Source organism: Protobothrops mucrosquamatus, unplaced genomic scaffold (assembly GCF_001527695.2).
Source record: "Protobothrops mucrosquamatus isolate PMUCROS unplaced genomic scaffold, P.Mucros_1.0 scaffold_77, whole genome shotgun sequence".
NCBI lineage: Eukaryota > Metazoa > Chordata > Lepidosauria > Squamata > Viperidae > Protobothrops > Protobothrops mucrosquamatus.
The window spans coordinates 595,814-621,938 of record NW_015386153.1 but is presented as its reverse complement, the minus strand read 5'-3'; the positions used below and the strand labels follow the sequence as shown (position 1 = coordinate 621,938).

At 39.8% G+C, this 26,125-nt stretch overlaps 1 protein-coding gene across 1 annotated transcript; it reads right to left on the bottom strand.

The window, feature by feature from the left end:
* Window positions 1–7,477: 7,477 nt before the first annotated feature.
* On the bottom strand, window positions 7,478–18,995 carry SEC22A (SEC22 homolog A, vesicle trafficking protein). Its single transcript, XM_029283726.1, has 5 exons — window positions 18,793–18,995; window positions 16,648–16,811; window positions 14,561–14,755; window positions 11,771–11,894; window positions 7,478–8,217 (listed from the first exon to the last, which is right to left on the bottom strand). The coding sequence occupies exons 1-5, from the start codon at window positions 18,972–18,974 to the stop codon at window positions 7,980–7,982; spliced, it is 903 nt and encodes a 300-aa protein (XP_029139559.1). The 5' UTR covers window positions 18,975–18,995; the 3' UTR covers window positions 7,478–7,979.
* Between the last annotated feature and the right edge of the window lie 7,130 nt (window positions 18,996–26,125).

The following is a 26,125-nucleotide window of genomic DNA, read 5'->3' as shown; positions in this document are numbered from 1 at the left end:
GCAGTCCCTTGACTTGCGACCATTCGTTTAGCAACCATTCAAAGTTAAAAGAGCACTGAAAAAGTAACTTACCACCCATCCTCACACTTATGACTGTCACAGCATCCCCACAGTCACATGATCAGAATTCATGTATTCATGAATTATCATGTATTCATGATAATTGCAGCGCCCTAGAATCATGCAATTGTCATTTGCAACCTTCCCAGTCAACTTCTGACAAGTAAAGTCAATGGGAGAACTGGATTCACTTAACGATTGCAGTGATTCACTTTGTTAGATGAAATGGCAAAAAAATGTTCATAAAGTTGAGCATAATTTAATTAACATCCGCCTTGCTTAGCAATAGAAATTCTGATCCCGGGCGTAGTTGTAAGTCAAGGACTACCTGTATAAGAATCTTCTTTGCTGATTCTTGTCGTGAAATCTGGTGTTGAATTGCAAGAGGGAATTCTCTCTTTCCCAAGGAACTAAGAGGCAAATCAAATCAACAGAGTCCTTAGTATACAGAAAGAGAGGCAGGAGGGATCCTCCCTAAACCTTAACAGGATTTACCCGATAGCATGTGCTTTTCTCTGGCAAGATAAATGTTGGGATGTGACTCAATGAATTACTGAAGTGTAGTTTATTGCTGTTTGCCTATAGACAGGAAACTTGCCAGATTAAAGCACACTCTACATCAGGGGTGTCAAACTCAATTTCATTGAGGGCCACATCAGCATTGCGGTTGCCCTCAGGGGGCCAGGTGAGTGTGGCCAGGGTGGGTGCGGCCTACTGGGTGGGTGTGGATGGAGTGGGTGTGGCCTACTGGGTGGATGTGGCCAGCTCTACATCGTTCACATCAAGGGTGCCTGTGGGGGCCTGGGCAGGAGTGGGATAGATCTGAGGGTCTCTGGCAGAAGGGGGTGAGACCAGGGCAAGTGCCAAGGCATGGTCCACTGGAGGAGCCTCACTGTTCGTCTCAGGCCATGCGGGGGGGGGGGCTTATGGAGCTAAGACTGAATGCATTTCAGCATAGATGGCCACCACAAAATTGTACATTGGCTCCCGGCTGGCCTGGCCAGGGCCAAGGCAGAGGGGGCCGTTCCCTCACTGTTTCCAGGATGGCTTTGTGGGCCACATGAAACCACTTCACGGGCCGCATCCGGCCCCCGGGCCTTGTGTTTGACAGGTCTACTCTATATAACTTATCAGAAAATCCTGTGAAGATTTGGGGAGGATCCTTTCTGCGGTCTCTTTCTGCCTAAAAATGACTCAGTGTTAATTTGTCTATTAGCTCCTTGGGGAACAGCCTTTCCCTCTTGCAATTCAATGCCAGATACCACCACACTCTATAATCATGTGAAAATGTTCACCCTATGTAAAAAAAAATTTTTAAACATTCATAGAAATATATTATCTTTAGTTGATATTGTCCCTGTTGGCAGAAACATCTTCTTAGCAGTAGACATTTCTTAGAACTGTGTCCCAATCTCTGATATTGACTGGGATTTTTTCCCCCATCATCCATGCAAAAAAAAATTCAGCTGTTAAATGTTTCAGATTCTCATATGCACAGACTGTTTCAAATCACCCCACAGCATCTTGATGGAATTTAGATCTGGGTTTTGATTCAGCCATTCTAGAATCTTTGTTTCCCCCCCAGCTATTCCTTGGTGGATTTACTGGAATGCTTAGGGTTGTTGTCATGTTGCGTGGTCCACTTTCAGTTCAAGTGCAATCTTCTGATAGATGGTCTCACATTACTCCCAAGTGCCCTCTGGTACGATGAAGAATTCACAGTAGATTCTGTGATGGTGTACTGCCCAGCCCAAAACTATAACAGTTCCCCACTACCATGTTTTTCAGTTGGATCAGGTCATGAAGAAATGCTGTGCCAAACATGTCTTTTAGTTCGGGGGCCCAGTAACTGTTATTTTTGCCTGGTCTATCCAGTGCTCATTTTTCCAGAAGTCCTGTCACTTGCCTCAGTTTCTGCCCACCTAGCAGTTCAAAAATATGTTATGTGCAAGTAGATAAATGAGTACTTTAGTGAGGAGACGAACTGGTGTTTCATGCAGGCAGGCAGTTTCCTGCCGGTTCTGAAACTTCCTGGTTGTGATGCCCATTTGCGAGGGAGAAGGCTTTGGATGACACTGCAGGAAGAGCCGCCCATCTTTCTTTTGATGCGAAACTAGCTTGCCCTCCTGTGGTGCACCTTGGAAAGCGCGTGAATATGTACCACAACAGAGCTAGTAAATTGGCAGCCAAACTACTACTCTGTATTAGCATTGTAGTCTCCTGGCTAATGTAACACCATACGCTAAATAAATAAATAAATAATAATAAATGTTGTTGAAGTGAGGTCACATATCTCTGCTGAAATTTTTTTTGAAAACACCAATACTTTCAATGGGGGGGTGTACTTACTTATTCAGATAACTGTATATTTCTTCTATTTATCACTGAAGGGCTCAACTGTACTTGAAAATGTCTTGAACTAATGATATTAAGTTTGGTTTATGTTCTGAAAAGATACAGAGGCCTGAAGGTATTTTGTAGATAACTGATTAAGCAGCAATCTCCTTTCTCAATAAAAAAAAATAGTGAGCTTCAGATGAATGTCTATACTTCTAGCATATTGAAGTCATTATCATTATCCCTATTGCTGGTCTGCTGTTTCCTGTACTGTTCTCGGTTGTTTATTTATTTAAATTTATTGCAGATGCTTGCTCTAGGTGGCTTATAAAAATTCAAAAACAGTAAAAATAGTTAAAATCATAAAACAGCACAGACGGTGCAGACTGAAACAGTCAAAACAGTTAACAGAAAACCACAAATGGGGCACGACAAATACCTGAATCTCAGGACTGGGACCAAGGCCAGCCTTAAGGACTTTTGCGTGCCCTAGAGAGAGGGTAGGATCCATGGCAGAGAAGACACACTTCCTCAGTCTCTTAAGATGACAGTAATACTGGTAGTTCTTGACTTACAATAGTTCATTTAGTGACCTTTCAAAGTTATAATGGTCCCTGAAAAAAGTAACTTATGACTGTTTTGCACCCTTATGACCATAGTAGCATCCCCATAGTCACCTGATCAAAATTCAGACACCAGGCAACTGGCATCATAATGGTTATACTGTCCTAGGATCATGTGATCACTCTTTGTGACCTGACAATGTCAGTGGTGAAGCCAGATTCACATAACCACTGTGTTATAACTTAAGTGCAGTGGCTCATTTAACTGTGGCAAGAAAGGTCATAAAATGGAGCAAAACTCAATAACTATTTTCCTTAGCAACAGAAATTTGGGGCGGCTCAATTGTAAGTCAAGGACTACCCATGGAAGGATCCTGGAGCCCACCCGCTCTGCCTAAACGTACCAGAAAGGCTGAAACAACTGGAAACAGGCAGTTCCTCACACATCCAGGCTGTGTCATGGAGGGCTTGATAGGTGATGACTAGCAACTTGAATTGCAACCAGTAGCTGACTGGCAACCAATGCAGTCTAAGAAGTAGCAGGTACTGCTACTCATTACTGTTTGTTTACTGCATTTTGAATCAATTGTAGCTTCCGGAGTGTACTACACTAATTCAGTCATAGAGTGACCAGGGCACAACTGGGCCTGAAGGGCCTCCAGCTTGAGGAAACGGCATGACTGGGGCAAAAGATGAAGCTTTGCCAAGATCCTCCTAGTCATAACTGTCACCTGCTCTTTGAGCAACAACTATGAGTCCAGAAGGACCCCAAGTTCCGCATCAGTTTGAAAAGGATGGTGGTGGTGGTAGTGGTGCTGTTGCTGCCCCAGCCAAGAACAATAAAATCATCTCCGAATCTGGGGCCACACAGCCACACCTAGCAAATCTTACCAGGATTGAGCCAAAGCCTGTTCCGCCCCAGCCAGACCCAAACGGCCTCAAGACACTGAGTCTACACAACACCAGCTTCATTTGCACAGTCTGGGGTTGAGATATAAAACTGGGCATCACCATCATACTGATACTAGAATCCTGAACTAACAGATGACCTCACCTAGTGGTTTATGTAAAAAGGAGAGGGGGTGGAATGTCGAGCCAGGAGGCATCCCAAAATGAGAGGCCAGGGGCACAATCTCTCCCCATCAATGGAGGCTGGAAGGCTGCAATATAGTTCCTCCCACTCCCATAACCAATCCAGAAGGACACTGCGATTGATATTAAAAACCCAAGAGGTCAAATTGCACAAGAATGCATGCATAACCTCCACTCTGCCAACTACCAAAGGTAATCAACAAGTGAGACCAGTGTTGTTCCCATACCATGCCCTGGTCTGAAACCCAACTGAAACAGGTCTAGATAAATCATTTATTCCAAAATTTATGTAGCTGCTGTCTGACCACCTTTTCCACAACCTTCTCTACAAAGAGAACATTGAAGACTGGATAATAACTGACCAGAATGGGGTGGTGGTCAAGAAATGGCCTCTTAAGGGACATGTGGAATGGTGTTAAAAGGAATGTGGAATCCAACAGAGAAAACCTTTTCTTGTTAAGTTGTTTTCCTGCTCTTACCTATAATGCAAAAAAACCAAACAGCTTATACTGGGAACATTCTAAGCAGCATGGAGGGAATAAACTTAGCCTTAGATTCATCTTTTTAAATCAAGTCTTTGCGCAAGCAGTAAACTATTCTGTTCCACAATAAATGCTATAAACTAGTTTTCCAAAATTTCCAGAAAATAGCTGGTTGAAACTAGTGACCATGATGTTAGACCTGCCTGGGCTGGTAGCTAAAATTGAATAGTTAAGAACAATGATCATTAATTGGACAACTACAAAGATACAACGTTCTGCCTATACCACACAGAATCTGGCTGTTTTGCCATCACAAAGCATGATGAAATCTTTCTGTATTTTATAGGCTTGACATTAGCAACAGACGATAAGTTTCAACCCTAGATACCTGAACAAATGATTTTTACTAAATTGGACTACAGTTTAATACATTTACACACTGATTTGTTTAATGACAGTTATCTATATAAGTTATTGTACTATATGATTATATAATGCTGCCAACTCATTTAACTATAATTTATAGTGATTGGGCATTTATACTTGCGGGGAGGAACACTAGAAATTAAAACTCACGAAAGTTGCCCAATCCTTAATTGAAAATAACTCTTTGGCATCTATCTGAATAAATCTACAACTGGTAACAATAGCTGCAGGCAAATTTATATTACAAAAAGTGGAAGATATTTTCTGTGATGTACTCTTTCTGAAAATAGAGAAAATTAGCAATGTAGGAACAATGATACATATATATGAATAAGAAAGTGTAAAATAGCTCATGACAAATATTAAAATTATATATATACATATTTTACATCTAATGTTTCAGGAATATACACACATTTTTGAGATCACTGTTATCATTTGGCCCTCTATGAAATATTCATCATGAGATATTTTATACTTTCTTACTCCTGTAAAAACATGAATACACACCATAAATTTAATTAAGGCATTAAAGCACTGGCTTTTCATTGCTGGCTTAGTGCAGTCCTGTAAAATACCATAATCACATTACCGTAGAAAAGGATCCAATACATGAAACACTGAAAATTACTGTGTATTACAGACAAAAATACAGAAGTCGGGCTTTTATAAACCGAAGCCACAGTAAAATTTATTTTTTGGCTTTGTATTATATTAACTGGGCCAATTATGGCTTATTCAAATTGTGATTAAGCAAATCATGGCTTAATGTACTATGTGAGCCCAAGCAAAGATTTTTTTTCCTCCACTGAATCAGTCTACAATTATCACTACTTGCAGATGACATACAATTCAAGCCAAGAGACAAATAGGTTATTAGTGGGGATTAGGTACTCCAAAAACAAATCCATCTCGTTTGCAATCTTTTTTAGAAAGTTTCCAATTATCTTTTAGCACACCTGCTTCAATATAATTCTTCCTTTAAAACAAATGTTGTAAAAAACTGTAATTTCATAATGTAAGGAGGAACGTTTAATAATAGTTTTTGCTGGAACCAAATTTTGCTTAGAGCTTCCAATGTTGACAGTATGATTTTACTCCAGTGGTTCTCAGCCTTTTCTTCACCACAGACTCCCTTTAAATACCTTTTGTGGCCACGGACCACGGCCACAGACCTCAAGTCTTAACTCAAGACTTAAATCGTAACATATTTTCAAGCCTTTTTGTATCCCACATGATGACATCCACAGACCACAAGTTGAGAACCACTGTTTTACTCTATTCTGCAAATGAATTCACCCAGAGAAACTAAGAAATTAGTAGCAATAACAATAGCACTTAGACTTATATACCGCTTCACAGTGCTTTACATCCCTCCTCTAAGCTGTTTATAGAGTCAGCATATTGCCCCCAGCAATCTGGGTCCTCATTTTACCGACCTCGGAAGGATGGAAGGCTGAGTCAATCTTGACCGGGTGAGACTCAATTGCTAAACTGCTGGCAGCTGGGAGGCAGCAGAAGTAGCCTGCAATACTGCATTGTAACCACTGTGCCACCAGGGCTCTGTACTACCGTACTACTCAGAGGCTAAGAAATTGCTGGATAATATTCAACAATATTCTGAACAGTTCTTGCATTCTCGCATGTCAGAGATAGTATCTCAAATGAATTTAAAGGTCCTCTGTATTGATTTCAGTGAGCTTTAATGGTTTCTAATTTCAGCTGGAATTCAGCTCATAGCACTTATCTTTTTAAATGCCAAGCCCTACTTTTTGCCTAAACAAGCTTAATACTTAATTAAGTGAATCTCTGTATTCGGGGGGGGGGGGGGGGGAGAATAGCTGTTGCCTCCATTTCATCATGTTATTTGTACCCTACCTGCAGTGGATGCAAAAGTTAATTATCACAGGTGGTTCACCTTGTAGTTTATACATTGGCAATTGGAGCCACAGTGATCTAGCAGGAAGACCAGGTGTTAGTCCATCTTCAGGCCCAGCAAGTCTCTGGGTGACGCTGGACAAGTCACGCTCTCCCAGACCAGGCCATAATTCATGGGAAATGTGAAAGGATTATGTGCACTGCCTAGAGCTCTGTCAGTGTTATAATCTGTAACAATACAAATAAATAAATAAATTGCAATGATCCAAAGCTGTTTCTTCTGCTCCAAATACTTTCATAACACAGAGAAGCGGCTAAAAATTAGCTGCATCCCATCTTAAGTCAACTGTTTAATTCGTTTTCTGATTTTATACGGAGAAAAGCTAGCATCTTTCTCCTCCCACTATATCATCACAAAGTGATGGTTTTTGTTTTACTCTTCAAACTTTAGATAAGGAACCGAAGAGAAAATGTGGTGGTGGTTATTGATGCACTGGGGCAGATAAGATCATTCTCCAACTCTCTCTCTCAAAGCACATGAAAGAAGGCAGAAGGAAACAAAGTACTAATGCAGTTCATAATTAACTCAGCATTAGATGGCAGGCCTTTGGGGCTCAAGAACTAATCCCCAGGAACAGATGGTTTCCGGGTTAGGTTTTAATTAAGGAAAATGCAGACACACACCATTAAATTTATGTGCAATCCAATAATCTAGCATTTAGGAATTCATTCATACCGAACTGTTTGTTAATATGCAATACCATCCCTTTATTTCAGCCTTTTCTCTTGCCTCACAAAGGCAAAACTGGTTTGGGACTGAAGAAATCACTTAATATGCCGAGCAGGTCCAATACAGATTCTTGTCGTTGTCAGTGTTCTGAAAAATGGAGCTTTTCATGCTGCCCTCCGAATTCTCATTTATCCTTGGGGTATATACTCCAGCATTGGATTGCATTTGTACCCCAATTAGTTCCCGAACTTTGTTTTTTTTTAAAAAAAAAATTCTTTGAGGAAGAATTTCATTGCCGACTTATTAGTGCCTCAGAGTACATGGAACTTCTCTTCGCACACCAAAGCTTTTCATTCCTGAGAAGAATACTGTTTGGATGAAGTTTGCCGTGAAACTATCAGAGGACATCCGTCACACATTGTAATCAGGAGCTTTTCCTTGTGGCTGCCTTAGCCGGATTTGCAACGTTAAAAAAGCACCCACTGTCACATGAAAAAAGATCTGCCAGAGATTGCGCAATTCATAAAGGTACATATTACACAAGCAGATTAAGCCAAACGTTAGGAAAGATTTAATGTTCCGCCAGCTCATGCAGTACGCAAACAGATAGCACTGCAAAGAAAAAATAAGGATCATAGTTAAACGATAGCTTGTAGGACTTTATTCAATTCTGTAACAAGAGCACAAAGAAATCAAAGGGAAAAAGTCTTCCATCCAACATAAAGAGAGAAAAAAAAACCTTTCAGTATGACTTTTATTCTTTTGCGGAAGAAAAGCCCTCTTTGCTTTCCTATGACTCTGAAGAGTGTTCGGAAATTCTCACATCAGAAAACTAAAATTGGTCATTCAAGTCTGCCTCGTGAAGCCAAATAGAGATGATAATAGTGTTCTTGGTTGTCTATTAGAATCTGGATGTTCGGGGCAACTAGTGAGTTTAGATAAAAATTTGTTTTATACTGACTGGAATTTTTAAGTATTTGCTTGAATTGCAATTCTATCAAATACCATGCATAATACAAAAGAAGGTGAGTTCTGAAGATAAAGAAGATATCTCTTTTATCTCTGAATGCTCTTCCGACACTCAAAGAGATTTACTTTGCAACAGAAAATAATATGTCTCACACGTTGCATCATTTTAAATTAATCATACAAAAGCAACAACATTTTACAGTGATAGTACAAACCCACCAAAACAGCCTTTGCAATACTTCCCCCCCTTCTAGAATAAATTCAGTGTGGTTCATTTTTTTTTATTAGTCAGGCATCTGGGCAGAATGACCAAATCCAAAGGAATCCTAAAGCCTGTTTTGGGCTGTGACCAGTGGCAAATCTATTAACATCTAAAAATACGTAAGTACATACCTGATACAAACTACGACGACACGGTTCCTTTTTTCGTTATTGTTTTGACTTCAGTAGAAGAAGTAAGACTTTTTTACCCGTTTTATCCGTAAGAGTTTAGTTATATAAAATACCATACGTTTCCTCTGTTAATAGAATTTATGACCTTTAAGACCTCGGAGAAAAGGTCTTGAGTTTAGTTCAAAAAGGACATAACTCTAACCGTCAAACCAGTCTTCTAGGGTCTACTGTATCAATACTCTTGCACCACATCATCATCATCATAAGCCAGGGGTCTTCAAACCTGGCCCTTTTATGACTTGTGGACTTCAACTCTCAGAATTCCTCAGCCAGCGTGACTAAAAGGGCCACGTTTGAAGACCCCTGTCATAAGCAGTTACCTTCTCTAATCAGGAACCACAAGCATAAATTGGATGTCATCCATCTTCATTTAAACAGACACATGAAGATCCTTATAATTAGAAACTAAAGTTAAAATGGTCTTGATATTGGTCCAGCTGATCCCATTACCAGGTTAGACAAATAACTAGGAGTGACCTGTGCTCTCTTTTCATTTTCTGACTGCTCCCTGGATTTACTGGTGGGCCAAAAAATAATACTTCCAAGGGACAAAATAAAATATGGTAGACCCTTCTTTATAAATCTTCTCTAGCAGCAGCCCGATCTGCATTAAGCATTTGGATGAAAAGGGTCAATTGATTTCCCATCCATGGCTACTCTCCCTGAAGCTCTGAAGACTGTTCCATCAACAGGTTGGGAGAAAAGAAAAGTTTCCATGACAGATTATGTAAAGTCTGGACCGGTTTGAGATGGGAAATTTAGCAATTTGCCTGATGTTCACCTTTTAATCTTAGAACTGGACACAAGCCTTGCTACCACTTTAAGTAATTTGTGCCTATCGCCTTTAAACAAACTGATCAGCTGTTCTCATATTTAGTTTGGCCTTAAACCAGAGCAGTTTGATTCAGTGAGAATCATGTAAAACAGAACATAGCCAGCAGATGGTGCTATGCTGTCACAATTTTAGTTTAAAATTTAGTTTAAACTAAAAAGCCACAGAACCCAGAAAGTAAATTTAATTATTTTGGCAAGAGAGCTAAGAATAACACAGCACTTTTCTGTCAATTGGAATACCTAAAGATCCTGGGCAGGGAATTTGGACTCAGTAGATCCAAATTCCATTTGTTTTGCAATGGACTTGACTGTTTAACCCAGAACAAAATTCTTGCCTTCCCACCTTATGTGTTTTATATGAACACACAGTACAAATGGATTATATATAATTGTTTACAGTTGGCCTACTTCCCAGAAAAAGGAGTTCTTCCATATGAGAGGATGAGAGAGAGAAAAGAGGAATATGTGAAGGCTTTCAGGACAAGTTATAGGAGAGGGAGAAAAACGCAAGGAAGACTGGAATGGTGCCCAGAACAAACTATTCATTAATGTTAATATGAAAGGCAGAAATTTAACTCAATTGGTAAATATAGTTTTGAAGTCAAACTTTTCAACTTTTTAATATGCATGATAGAATAGGACAAGGAAATACTAAAGCAATCAAGGTATCGCCCTCATTAATAAGTGGACAATATGTACATATTCTCATCTTCAAAAGTATAGAGAGTTTTTGTAGCATGTCTGCATTCTAAAAGAGAGAGATAATGTGTGACAGAATGAGAGATAATGAGGGAAAATGAGAAAGAGAAAAAAGAGAGAGAGAGAGAGAAAGGGGGGGCACAAATGGGATATTTCTCTCAGTGCCATTCTAGCCTCTACTCTCACCATGGATATAGGGATTTCATCCCTTCATAAGGAATTGTCTGAACTATCACATCTGTCTGGATTAATACATTCTGAATTCCCTTATAATCAACAACAAATATTAGCATGCATTAGGACAGCGATGGCGAACCTTTTAGAGACCGAATGCCCACACTGCAACCCAAACCCACTTATGTATCATTGGGTGCCGGGTGGGCGGGGCCCATTGAGTGGGTGTGGCCCATTGGATGGGTGTGGACAATTGGGTGGGTATGGCCCATTGGGTGGGCGTGTCCCATTGGGTGGGCATGGCTGCGGTCGTAACAACAGACTGGGTGGGACTAAAAAGTTCAATCAATCAATTCCAACTTTGCGAGATCTTTTTTTCCCCACGAGAAGTTGAAATTGATCGATTGAGTCAACCTTTTTTTTTTTTTGCACATGGCGGCGGAGGCCTAAAGCAAAAAGGTTTTATAAAACCCAGCTGAAGGCCTAGGACTGGGGCGACGGCACGCGTGCCCACAGAGAGGGCTCTGCATGCCACCTGTGGCACGCATGCCATAGGTTCGCCACCACGGCACTAGGACAAAACTTAAAACATATCAGCTTCAATCTATTTTATGTGAACGACATAGACAAGCAACCCAGGTTCCCACTTCCTTGACAATTTAACAAGGAATGTAGCTCTTAGACATTTAACATAGTCCATTCTAGATTTCTCAGTGACCTCTATTTCCTTTTAAGAAAGCTGGGTGAAGAGGGAGGGAAGGAAGGAAGGAAGGAGAGAGGAGGGAGGGCGGGGGTGAGAGAAAGAAAGAGAGAATTATGTCTGTAACAAAAGACGTAGTTTTTGGAGAGAACGAGAAAGTGCTTTGATCCTTTGACTCTACCGTTTGTGAAGCCAAGTCCTTACGTTTGAGTCGGACATTGAGGTGTACTATTCCTTTCTGTTACAGGAGTAGGTTAATGATAAGGTCTCACTAAAATGAGGCGATTAGTGACGATTTAATAAACTTTTTTATTTCACTGGGAGAATTACTTCAAAATATTTTTTCCTGTTTCAAAGTTATGAATGTAATTACGGTACCTGTAGAAGACTCTCTATAGCATGAAAACCACGAATTAAATTCAAAGCAGCACATAAAAGGCTGAGAAGAAAGGAAACAATTCCCGGTAGTGTCACAGGTTCCAGTCGTTGGTGAGGGGCTGGTAGCAGAGAGAAGAAAACAGTATAAATATTTTAAAAGCTTTCTTTAATGTTTGAGCAAACCCTGCTAATTCTATTTTTCTCTGTTTCTTTCTTGTTCTAGACAATGTACCTTAAATGAGGAAACACAGCTTAATTGAGGGCATGAGTGGTCCATTTGCAACTTTTATATTTAGTTGGAAATGCATACTAGAAATTGCTGGGCTGTATTATTGTGCAGATTAAAATGCAGCCTCCCCCACCCAATGGAAAAATGTATTTGTTGCCTGAGTAGAAACTTAATTTCTACAAGATGTAACAACATACAGGTAGTCCTCGACTTATGACCACAATTGAACTCAACATTTTTGTTACTAAGCAAGACAGTTATTGAGTGAATTTTACCCCATTTTGCAACCGTTCTTGCCACAGATGTTAAGTTAGTAACAAGGTTGTTAAATGAATCTGGCTTCCCCATTGATTTTGCTTGTCAGGTCGGAAAAGGGGATCACATGACCCCGGGACACTGCAACCGTCATAAATACATGCCAGTTGCACGCATTCAAATTTTGATCACATGACCACGGGGATGCTGCAACAGTCGTGTGAAAAATGGTTACTGAAAAAGTGACATTGTAACTTTGAATGGTCACTAAACAAATGGTTATACGTCGAGGACTACCTGTATCAAACTAATATACCTAATCTACATAGTATAAATTAACAATTAAATTAACAATTTAACAATTAAACAATTAAATTAAATTAACAAAATAAAAACACAGACACAAAGTTACTCTATCAATTAGCCAATGAATAAGTAAATCAGGCTTTTAAAATTGTACTTTTTCACATTTCAGTTTTTTTTTCTTTGTTAAAGCATGTTACAGGTCTAAAGAGTGATTTAAAAGCCCACGCTAAATGCACTTATTTAGAAGGCATCGAGATACCAATGAGAGCTGCTTCTAAAAGAGGGTACAAAAGATTACAAACATCCCATATGCATATATTTTTCATCATTTCCAATGATAGGGAATACTACCAAAAATATTCCGGACTTATTTCCTACTTTTTCCCATAAACGTACTTACTATGCACATCTAGTCAATTATTCCTTGGTCAGCTATGTGGATATATCTATATAATGACAGGCCATGCTGATCTTACAGGGGTTCTTCAAGATGGGTTTGGTTTTAGGCCTCTCTTAAACAGAACATTGTGAAATGAATCAGAGGAAAGCTAAAAGATGTACGACAATTTTTGACGCTCTTATATTTCAATAGAAGAGAATATCTGTTGCTCTGAACTGGTCGCTCTGAGCTTGGTAGTTTTCTTGCAGATGTTTCGTTACCAATAAAACCCCTGAAGATGTTACCTACTTTGGTAACGAAACATCTGCAAGAAAACCACCAAGCTCAGAAAGCCCCAAGGACCCCACACTCTAGTATGCATTTTATTTTCCTTGGATACAAAAGAACTCCACACTTGCCATTCTCTCCCTGATCGCAAGGGCGATGAAGAGGAAAAAAATAAAGAGCAAAGAAAATATAGAGTGTAAGCATCTTTGCTGATATTCATCTCTTCCACAAAATGCCAACTATACGCACAAATGACTGCCAATTCATACTGAATGTGTGTACAGGTGTTACTATGAGATTCTACAAGTGACAGAAACTGAATGTTTGGGGGGAAAAACACAGGGCAAAACCCCCTGTAGTCTAGGCAACATAGAGAGATAGACAAAAAGGGGAATGAACCATATGTAAATCATTCTGTCTAAATCGGTGAAGTGTAAAAGTGCCAACAATGCAGTTAATGAGCTGGAACATTGATAGAAAGAGGGGTGCCATTCTACCTTGTGCACACTGAACAGCTGCAGCAGAAAAGGCTCTCCAAAGTAGTTCATAAAGTCAGAAAATGCTCAGAAATGACAAAGTGAATTTCTCTAGAGAAGAGGACTGCTTCTGTCTGACCAATGCTCTTTCCAAACTTTATAAAGCAGAGCCTTTTTGCTTTGCCAAGAACTAAATTGTGGACAGCTTCACATGTAATTGGGGAGAAGCTTCTGGGATAGAAAAATAATTTTAAATAGTTAACTCATTTAAACATATATCTAAACTCAACTTGTCAAAAACACAACAAAGTAGGCTTTGAAATTAGTTCTCGATCTCCATTACAACACTGAGTTCTTATAGATGACCACTATAGACTGATCAAGTGCTATGTTTCTATCTAGAATTCTATGATGCCATTGAAACGAGGGATTGGGTAAAAGACATACTTCATTATTATTCAATCTCTGCTGATTTTAGGGAGAATAATGACTGATCAGTTCTATGGTTTCCTGGGATTTTTTTCTTTTTCTGGGTCATGGTCCCTAATATCCTCTCTCTCCCCCACACACATCATTCACAATATGACGAAACTGTCCTTGTCAGCAGTAACTTTTCACTGGGACACCAAGGGAAAAAAAGGTCTTCACACTGCACTGATAAACTAGCTCAGGATCCTTCCCCCCCCCATCTGAGCTTGAGCAAGCCGTTCAAAATCCAACATTACCGAAGTCCTCATGTTGCAACTGGCCATGAAATGTACAAAAGGAATGCAGTAAATCAAGCAGGTCAATCTCTACCTTTATCCTAAAATAAGTAAATTTGAATAGATAAACGTAAGTCCATCATCTCACCTGGAGACATTTTTCTTGTATCTTTGTTTTCTTGTAGAGATCCATAGGGATATCCATTGGTCGAACAGAGTTCTGACAGCAAAATCTGATAAGGTGGTCTCAGTCTAATTTCTGTTTGCATGTCAGCAAGATTTATCCTTGTTGACAGAGATCGTGGATTGTTGTATCTTTGTTTGGTCCTCTGAATAAAATTATCTGTATAAAATTAAAGCAACCCCCTTTAGATTTTTGGTGAAAACATCACTGGGGGACCCCATAGCTTTATGGGCAACATACATCTCAGATGCACACACTTAAATTCATTATTTAAAATTCAATCATCCACTGTAGAAAATTTTAATATTGCTGCTGCTTTCTACCTAGTATATCATGGGCTAATTAATTTTGCAGCACCAGAAGATTAAATGCTACAATTTTAATTATGAATAAACTAATGTTGCATGCATTGGCAAGCCCGAAAGTGCAACTAATATAATTAATTAATTACATTTGATTTAGTTTTTCTTGTAATTCGGAATACTTTCTTAGGAAAAATAGGCATTTATTCTGAGCTCCAGGCACTTCTCTGAATTACAACATAATATTTAAAATGCCATCTCCTATAGCATGAAATACTTTCCCATAGAATATAAGCACAGCATGACAACCACAAATTAATTAGCAAAATACACAGTACACTGAGTGCAAGGATGGTGAAATGTTTTTTTTTATTTCTACTTATTCTCAGCTTATTTATAATTTCATGCTAAGTATCACTGTGCTTATCAAACCTGATGCATCATTATACACATGTTGATTTAAAAGTATATTCCATCTAATTCTTAGGACCTTACCCCAGGGTAATCTCATATAGATTTACACCCTTTATTGTCAATATGTTTTTTAAAATGAGGATATTATTATGAAGTTGAGCAGTGAAATCCACCATTTCACTTTTACAGACAATGCGGTTCAAGTACTTATTCCCAGATGGCTAGATTACTGTGGTGTACTTTACATGGAGCAGCATCTGAAGACTGCATAGCATTATCTATCTACTGGCATCTTTTGGTATGCAAATTGGAGGTTGAAACCTCAGTTCAGAGATCTTTTTGAACTCCTGTCTGTCTCCAATGTCTTTACAGAAGTTGTTGTAATACTTCTTGTATCTTCCAACAGCTCGTTGAAAGTTTTGGTTAAGTTGCTTCCTGAAATCTTTATCTTTCTTGGGTTCTTCTTCTTCTTTTGATAATTTTTACTTCTTTACCTAGTGACTGGGATGAGTTTTAGGTCTTGGGGAAACTTTGCTGGGGACTCTATATCTTTGGCACATATCCCAGTTGTTCTTTGCTTATCCACCCCAGGTACACACACACTCTGCCCGGATGAAGCAGCACAATAGGATTTGAGGGGGCAACTGGTATGTTCCCTCCAAAAATATGTTAACTGCTTCCTATTAATGGCGGTTGACAAAGAAGGGCTCAGGGGCAATGTTTTTCTGCTGCAGTCTTTATTTTATGGAAGCAGCTTCCCCACTGAGTTCAGATCAGCACCCATTCTATTAGCCTTCCAGAAGCTATTAAAATCAGAGCTTTTCCAGACAGTATTTGGGGAATGAGAATTTCATGCCATCTGTATTCTGTAACACATTATTACTATATTGTTGCCTTAGGTTTCAGTATCGTTTTAATGTTGTAAACCACCAGGAATCTATGCAGATTATTGTAGTGTATGATGGAAATAAATAAGTAAATTTTACTGCATCCCCACGGAAACAGTAGGCATTAAGTGAGATGGTCATAAAATAGGCAGAACACTGGGTCATCAAGCTGTGTGAAATACAGTCATCCCGTGTCTTACGGTACATTCCTCTGGTTTCTGAAAACTGTGGACTGTTTATAAATTATGCCAACTTCTGAAGGCTTTGTAATATGAACGAGTACCAGGGTTCCATGCCACTACCAGACATTTGTTTGTGTTAAAGTTCACTACAATTCTGAGTAGTAAGCACTATTCTGGTTTCCATCCTACATTTTGTAAACCATGATGACACACGATCAGAAGCCCGAAATCAGACCAATGATTGAAGAAAGAGATGAACCCCTTACCAAATTCAATGAAACAGTATGGTCTGACTGCTGTATTCGTCTTCATCATGTTGTATGTGGTAATGAACTCTTTTTGAAGCTCATCCAGGAAGCAGAAGGCAAGGACGTTGGGGTAATTTTCGGTGCAGAGCATCATGTAACTCACTCCCAGGGAACTAATAAAGCTGTATTTTTGGTGGGGGAGGAAAAGTGTATGACATTTCAAAATTAAAATCATGTATTCCTAGATCAGCTTAGGTATGCTTTACACAAAACTACAACAAGAGAAATAACCATGAGTCTAATAAAAGTATTACTATTCATGAGAAAATAAATTAAGAGTGTACAAAACTCACTGAATCAGAAACAGAGTGTGATCTTGCTGAACCTCCTCTTGGATCATGCTGTTCTGGGAGTGATTCCCAGAAGCAAATCTTTTGAACCAGAACCAGTTCAAAGTATCCTAGACATGTATTAGATCCATACTATTTCTGATCCAGAAAATGAGCCCCCGGAATCCACTGAACTCTCTCCGGAATGACACAGTTCCATCGTCCCGTAAGTGGAATATAGTATTTTACATCTCTAACTATAATGCTATTTTCACAGAACAATGAAGTTTTATTTCGATTTAATGTTTTCCTATTACCTACCAATAGTTAATATGTTCTTTAAAAAGAGGGCAGGTGTAGGTGTGGGTAGGAGGTGGGTGTGGGTAAGTATGAGTGTAACATATGATATGTATCTCATTTGTTTTCTCATATACAAATATACACAAAAACATGAAGAAGAATGGAAAATGAGTTTTTCCCCTTCAAAGAGGAAAAGAGGAAATAGATAGATAAAGGCTACGGTCTTCAAAATGTTTTATTTATCAGTTATTCCTAAGTATACATTTATTTCATTCCACAACAAAAAAGATCAACAGAATTATCTTACTGAGAGTGAAATATTTTTCTAGCAAGGATGCCTCTTCATCAGAATCCAGCAAAGGCATTAAGTAAACTCATTATAAAATGTAAAAATCTTCACTTCTAATTGAAACTCTGTCATATGCTTATGGTCTTCCTTTATTAAGCATTCCACTAAAATAATCCATTTCATCCATCATTTTCTTATGCATTCAAAATAGCAGTTCTTAGACAATTTGATGTATATGCCACATAACCAACATTGCTAAAATAGTTATGCTGATATACTAGCTTATTTTTCTTCAGTACATTTTATTTTTGAAACATCAAGAATTTATCAGAAATATCTCAGGAAATTTATATATTAAAACTGAGTCAAACGCAGAGGATATAAATGTAGATGAGATAAATATTCTATCTTTGCATTGTGCATATAGACAATTTACATTTCTTTACACAGAATTGCACAGACTTTCCCATTAATTTTCTTTATAAAATCTAATCTAGGGAACACTTCATCTTAAAAATATGTGGCACATCATATAAAAATATACTATCTGCCCCTCCCATCTTTAAAGAATTACAAAAATATAATAGTACAGAAAAATGGGGAGACTGGAACATCTAGTGTATTCTTCTGAAATAATAAAGATGCATTTTAATAATACAAGGAAGGCTTTATAAAATTTCCCTGGTTTTTCGTGATAAACATTTCAAAATATAATATTGGTACAATAAAAACATAGGGTTAAGATGCGTCAGAGATTTATTTTCCTTAAATAATATAGAAGTTAATGATACGACTGAGTCTATAACTGTAAGTGCTGCCATAGATAACATTACCGTTAACAAAGCTAGCATGCAACGAAGCAGTTTTTAATGCCAGATCTTGCACTGCCCAAAGATTTAATCTTTGAGGCCCAAAGAGATGGACCCAGAAGGACCTTGCTTAAAATAATTCTGCGGAAATTATCAGAGCAATCTAAGCTCTGATAAGTCATACTCCTCAAAAGAGTTGCCCTGCCTCCTTAGCTCATTGTTCTGGCAGTAGTTCAAGAGTAGGACCTTTGCAGGTAGGCATAAGTGATTTGCAGATTTGAGGAGGAATGCTTCTTAATAAGAATGTAATTTCTAAATGTCACTGTAGTAAAAAGATGCCTTCTTCACTGTTATCAGAGCAACTAATGTATCTAGGTTATATGAAACAATAAAGACCAATGTTGCAGAAAGAATACACATGCCAGAGAAAACTTACTTTATGTTATACTTTCCTGTTTGCAAGGTGCATCGGTCTGGAAGTTCAGTGAGTCTCTTTGCAAGACCTTTAAAGTACTTTCGGCATTCCTGTACGGCTGTGTTTTGTTCATAATCGGTAGAAGCAGATAAAGGGAGTCCATCTCTCACACGGACCACTGAGGCAGACAAGATAATGGACATTGCCAACAATCAAACGTAAAATCTAGAACAGAGCACACAAATAAGATTATATTTATTTTTTCCCCCCTTCATTCATAACGCCATTTGGATTTATCATTATCTGATGACTAAGAAGACTGAATTAGTTTCACAATATCTAACATGAGCAAGCCACAAAAATTACTAATCCGTTCCCTTTCATATAGTTATCAAAACCATTTGCACATGAGTCTCCTCTAGCTTTCAAAAACTGGTTGCCTGGAGCTTATTCATTCTCACCAGGATGGCTACTTAAAACTGGCAATTTACAATTCTGGGTTCAGCATATATTCACTAGAACAGTGGTTCTCAACCTGTGGGTCGGGACCCCATTTGGGGTCGATCAACCATTTCACGGGGGTCGCCAAGCAAGGCTGTCCGCCATTTTTTTTGTCTGCCATTTTTTTTGTCTGCCATTTTTTCCCCCTTTTCCGGCGGGTGCCTTACCTCCCTTGGGCTGGGCCAGCTGGTGGTCGGCCTGCTCCTCCTCTGCCGCTTGCCAGCTACGCCTCGGCCGGCGCAGGGGGCGGAACCACGCATGCGCGGCGCTCCTGGGCAGGGAAAGTCCTCGACTTACGACCGGTTGGGTAGTCCTCGACTTACGACCGGTTTAGTCCTCGACTTACGACCGGTTTAGTCCTCGACTTATGACCGGTTTAGTCCTCGACTTATGACCGGTTGGGGTCGCGGCATTAAAAAGGTTGAGAACCACTGCACTAGAATTTTTCCATTAAACAGTTCTAACTGGAAGCAAACACAAAGAGAAAACTACATAACCTCTAACATATATACATGGTACCAGGAGTGTTTCAGTTTAGTGTTCTAGGCAATAATATTTGTTTCCGAGGTACTGAATTCCACTATTAACGTATTTTCTATTTTCTATCCACCAAGATTCCATAGTCTCCCACACTGGGCTGTTCGGGGAGTTTGCCTCACCTTACGGATTTCAGTGGGAAGAGGGGAACTTTGCACAAATGTATCTAAGTGCCCCCCCTTCCTGTTTTCACTATATGATGATCAGCACTATGCTACGTACCAGATGATTTAGTTTGAGATATTGTTCCAAGTCATTAAATACATTATACTTTATAATGCTGAAAAGAGTTTATTAAAACATTCATAATGCAAAAGATATTGCTAGTAATAATTCATAATAGGAATTTAAACAGCATTCTAAGCAGCATTTTATAAAACACACAAAATGTAATTAAGAAATATTCAAGTCTCACTTTACAGTATTTATAAAAGGAGATGATTGGTTGCTGAGAGGTGATGCTGTTAATTGGATATTTTAATTGAGTTTTAATGACTGTCTTTTTATGATTTTTTTTAACACTACCAGAAACCACCAGGAATCATTTTGGGATGTAGCATTATGGAAATAATTCTAACAAACAAAGAAATACATTATCTCCCTGGGTACACTCCGTATTTGTTATTTCAAACAACTGCAGTTTTCACAGAAAGTTACAGCTCCCATCCGAGAAATAATTAAGTTTTCTCTTTGATTTAAAACTCCAATGTTTAGGCTGGAAATATCTTAGCAGCCACACAGTTCTTTTCAATTCCAAAGTTGGAAAGAAGACTGCATATTATTTACTAGTATAATAATGACATGCCTACAGACCCATGCCTTACTGAGCCAGTGTTGCATGTTTCCATGACAAGACAACTTTACTTCTCCAGAGTAAGAAGAGTAGTCCTGAAGAACAGATGCTGCTACCTGAAAATATTTGGGACATTTTTAAGAAATAGTACCAAGTTATGATCTTCTTTATACTGAGAAGAAAGACTAGACCAGGGGTATCAAACTGCCGGCCCACGGGCCGGATGCATCATAGCAAAACCGCACCCACCCCATGGCAAAAATGTTGCGATACATCACGACACATCACGTGACATTGCGAGTTTGACACCCCTGGACTAGACAAATATGATCCTATTACATAACATGTTTAGGCAATTGACCATTCAACCATTATAGTCTCCTGGGTATATGATATTCACCCAATCACTTCAGACACAGATTTTTCAGCCTGTTGATGTTTCATTCAGATAACAAATTAAGCATGCTAAAAAGTATAACATACAGGTAGTTCTTGACTTACAACCATTTGTTTATTACTGATGGAAGTTAACAGTGGCACTGAAAAAAGTGACTTATGACCAGTTTTCACACTTACGACAAATGCAGCCCTCCCAGAGTCATGTGATCAAAATTTGGGTGCTTGGCAACTGGAATGTATTTATGATAATTGTAGTGATTCGCTTGACAACAAAAGGGTCATAAAAAGGAGCAAAACTCACAACTGCTTTGCTTAGCAATGGAAATTTTGGGCTCAATTGTGATCGCAAGAAGTCAAGGACTACCCGTAATATGTCCCCAAAAAATCATTATGGCATCACGTTTGCTTGGTTTGCACTAAATACTGAGCTATGCCTACTCAATCACATTAATCTATAAACTACTAAAACTCTCATGCTTGTGTGTGTGTAACCTATGACCAGGCAAAACAATGCATCAACCAAGGAAGTCAAAGCAAAGCAAATACAAATGCTGCAACAGCCATAAATAAAAGATCTGGTTGTAATACCAGTCGTTCAGTCCTGTCATTTAAGTTTGAATGGCTGCTGAATGAGTGGTCATTAAATGAGGACTACCTGTAATTTGCTAGGACTCCCAGCAATAAATGAACACATATATTAAATGTCAATAGTAAATATAAGTAATGTAATAAGTAATAACAAAACAATGTGAAAAATCAAAATAAAATCAGCCATCTGGCAGCCAAGCAAAATAAGACTTTGCAAGGTCAAACCAGCACTTTGAATTGCACCCAGAAATGTACTGGAAGAATATAGGAGTTTTATGCTCCTGGTGACACATGCCAGCTAACGGGCAGACTATATATTCTGTACCAAATGTAGTTTCTAGTGTTCAATGTGGAGCATTGTGGAATTCAACCAGGTAGTGATGAGAGCATGAATATAACATGAGTAGCTAGATCTCCCACTCTGATTCACTAATGAAGTAGGATAAAGGCTGCTATGCATGGTCAGCAAACAGCTACCACTGCAAAACCTGATGGGCAAACAATTGCTGTACTGCTAAAACCACTGAAATGTGAAACCCGGACTCTAAACTAAATATAAATGGTTTTAATTTTATTTTTAAAAAATGCTGTTACATTTTCTTGGAAACAGATACCAGCCAACCATTATATACTCTTCCATACAGATATATTCCAAATGTTTCAAAATGTAATACTATAACTAACTCAATTAAGGCGAAGCGTATTCTAATATGTTATTGTTTACCTTATTTTGCTTATTGAAACTGATACATTAAAACATTACAATTTTGTTACATGACTCCTCTGAAAGCTTTAAAAGCAGCAATCATATACAATTTCTTATATATTCAATAGTACTTATGAGCAGATGTGCATTGGTTTTTATCTTGCTTTGCACCTGTTTAGAAAACTTCCAATACTAGATGATATACAAAAGAATAAAGGACTCCTGAATAATACTCATTCAACTGTAGTTATGATCTTCCACAATGTGGCACTCGTTAAGTGTACAAGACTACAAAGTTCCTATTAAATATTGTTTCAGGTTTGATGGGAATTGTAGTCAACACATCTGGAAGACACCATTGTGGGGAAGACTGTCTTACCTATAACACTATCTTTACTAATCTCTTCAATAACTTTCGGTTGCGATGCTTGAATACAGTAACTGCCCTGAATAAGAGAAAGTTGACAACTTTTTTCCCATATGTTTCCAGCTTCACTCTCCAATGGACATCACTAACAAGAAAACCAGGTCTTTCTTGGCAGAAAATCGAGCTACTATAAAAAGCCACTGAATCATCAGATGGCAGCAAAATGATATAGAGCCCACTTCTGCCATCATCTAGTGCAGTGGTTCTCAACCTGTGGGTTGGGACCCTATTTGGGGTCGATCGACCATTTCACGGGGGTCGCCAAGCAAGGCTGTCCGCCATTTTTTTTGTCCGCCATTTTTTCCCCCTTTTCCAGCGGGTGCCTTACCTCCCTTGGGCTGGGCCAGCTGGTGGTCAGCCTGCTCCGTCTCTGCCGCTTGCCAGCTACGCCTCAGCCGGCGCAGGGGGCGGAACCACACATGCGTGGCACTCCCGGGCAGGGAAAGTCCTCGACTTACGACCGGTTGGGTAGTCCTCGACTTACGATCGGTTTAGTCCTCGACTTACGACCGGTTTAGTCCTCGACTTACGACCGGTTGGGGTCACGGCATTAAAAAGGTTGAGAACCACTGGTCTAGTGCAGTGTTTCTCAACCTTGACCATTTTAAGGCATGTGGACTTCAACTCCCAGAATTCCACAGCCAGCATTGCTGGCTGTGGAATTCTGGGAGTTGAAGTCCACCTGCCTTAAAATTGTCAAGGTTGAGAAACACTGATCTAGTGGTTGTCCAGATGACCTGCAGCCCAAACAGGGTAGCTCTGGACGCCCACAAACTTCCCATCCTTTCTTGCTCAATATCCAATCAGGGAAAAAACAAACAAACCAGGAGTTTCCCCACACCCCTATTCACAGGCCTCTCGTAGTTCAGCAGCAGCGAGTTTAGAAGCAAGCCTATCCGACTGTTCGTAAAACGAAGTCGTGTATTTTTCAGATCCTTCCTATCGCTTCCCTCTGAAAGGTGAACCAATCACCCCTACCCGCTTAGAAAGTACGGGACACGCCACTATTCAACAAAAGCTGTGCAAGCCGACGGAGGAATCTTGCTCTGTTGAACCTGGTCGGAAGAATGGCTGAAGCCCAGAAACCGCAAGAAGGCACCAACTGCACGGTTGCCATGATTTCTAAGGTCTCCCATCCGCAGCCGTACAGTAATGGGCAACCGCTGTAACGACTGCAATCCAGGAAGGCGAACACGCGCCCAAGCGTGCAACCGCGTTCACACGACTACACCTTTGCCCAGACCCCGCGCTTCCCCTGGCGGCTGCCTCGGTTGCTAGGCAACCAGAAGAAAAAAAAAGGGCTGGAAGGGGGTGAGGGAGCATTACCTGGATTAGTCAACGCGGCACCCTCGGCCGCCGAACCGCCGCTCGTAAAAAAAAAAAAAACCTCCCGCGCGGGGTTCTGGGAATCTGACACGTCATACTCCTCGCGCTGGTCCGTTGGAGTTGGGGGGGTCACGTGACGTTGCCTATACGGCTCCCGGCAATCTTCAACGGGCCGCGTTGCTCTGACGACAAGAGTCGTCGCTGGTTCTGCGGGCTGATGATTGGCCCGTCAGGGGAACGGGGTGTGTGTGTGCGTGCGTGTGTTTTTAACCGTTCGTGTACGGAGAGCCCGATCCTGATAGATACTTTCCAGTCCATCTTGCGCTGAGTTTTGTTCTGAATAGTGTGGGAGTGCCTCTAGCCCAGGGGTAGGCAACCTTGGCTCTTTTATGACTCGTGGACTTCAACTCCCAGAATTCCTGAGCCAGCTGTGCTGGCTCAGGAATTCTGGGAGTTGAAGTCCACGAGTCATAAAAGAGCCAAGGTTGCCTACCCCTGCTCTAGCCTAATCCAGGTCTGGGTCAGGTTGACGAGCGGCTTCCACCCAGATCTTAAAATCCCCGTGATATACGGGTAGTCTTCGATTTACAACAGTTCCCTTAGTGACCGCTCGAAGTCACAGCGGCACTGAAAAAAGTGACTTATGACCATTTTTCACACTTAGGACCATTGCAGCATTCCCCAGGATCACGTGATTTACATTCGGATGCTTGACAACTGCTTCATATTTATGGCGGTTGCAGTGTTCTGGGACATCCTGAGCATCTTTTGTGACCTTCTGACCAGCAACGACAACGGGGAAGCCAGTTTCACTTAACAACCATGTTACTAATTTAACAGCTGCAGTGATTCACTTAAATGTCGCAAGAAAAGTTGTAAAATGGGGCAAAATTTTCTCATTTAGCAACCTAAATTCTGGGCTCAATTTTGGTCTTAAATCGAGGGTTACCTGCATATCTAGGCTCACGAGCTGACATTGCAGAAGGGAGTTGGGGATTTAATTGGAAATTAATATTTACTGGAATAGCAAAGAAAGCAGAAATATCTTTTTGCTGCTGGACAATGGTATCTGCCCAAGTTTGTTGAGCAAAAATGGAATAAAATATAATCAGGGCTTATTCAGGAAGGTATTTAAATTCTGGATTAAATTCTTCACTGCATGTTTCTTTTGGGACTATTACTGGAATGAAAGTGAGTAAACAAAATTGAATTCATGATTGGTTTGGGGATTATTAAGTATCAGCCCCTCTCAATGTTTATCAGAAACTGGATGCACAACTCAGTCAGAAAATTCAGTTAAGGAGCATGTCCGATGTCCATACCACCATTTTACTCCCACAACTCATTAACCAAGTTTTGTAATCTTGTTATCTAAAAGTCAAAGCAACCTCTTTGTAGTTTCCAAAAAAACCTAACCATATTTCCAATTTTCCCCCCTGTTTCCAGGAAGTCAATACAATAGTAATAGTACAGAAGTAATTTCAAGATACTGCAACCCACAAAGATAGACATTAAGAAGACATGTATGATGGAAGTAAAATTAAAGGATATATTTCTTCTTCCACTGAATGATTTAGTTTGGGATGTCATATAAACACATCCTTTAACTTGTTTATTGACATTGTGAGTCAGCTGTTGTGAATTCACATGAATAAATGGGTGAGTGCCATAGTGTTTTCAGACTCCTATTAGGTAGAAATGAGAGGAAAGCAGGTCTTCCATCTGAAATCTGAAGGCATTCTCAGTAATGCTGGAATAATTATTGAACTATTTAGTGTATTAGAAGAGTGGGATGACTTCAGATGAAAGAACTGCTTTTTAATGCAAAAGAACTGAATATCAATCAGTATTGTTTGATAGTCATTGTTAGAGTTATATGAGGGCCAGCCGAGCCGAACCCGCCCGAACACAGGTTAGGATACACATTAGATCCTACCTAGTGGCGATGAGGGAGGCTAGGACTAACTACTATTCCTCGCTCATCGCGTCATCAGATAACCGCCCGGCCGCCCTCTTCAGGGTGACCCGCTCTCTCCTCCAACTGAGGGGAGGGGGGGATCCCCTGGAGGGGAGAGCC

Excerpts from the sequence above, each read along its gene's own strand:
- SEC22A (XM_029283726.1), bottom strand. The coding sequence starts at position 18,974 with ATGTCCATTATCTTGTCTGCCTCAGTGGTCCGTGTGAGAGATGGACTC. Across the intron at positions 11,895-14,560 it reads TACAAGAAAAATGTCTCCAG|CCCCTCACCAACGACTGGAA; the intron begins GTGAGATGATGG and ends CTCTGCTACCAG. Across the intron at positions 8,218-11,770 it reads GAGAGTCTTCTACAGGTACC|CTATCGTTTAACTATGATCC; the intron begins GTAATTACATTC and ends AAGTCCTACAAG.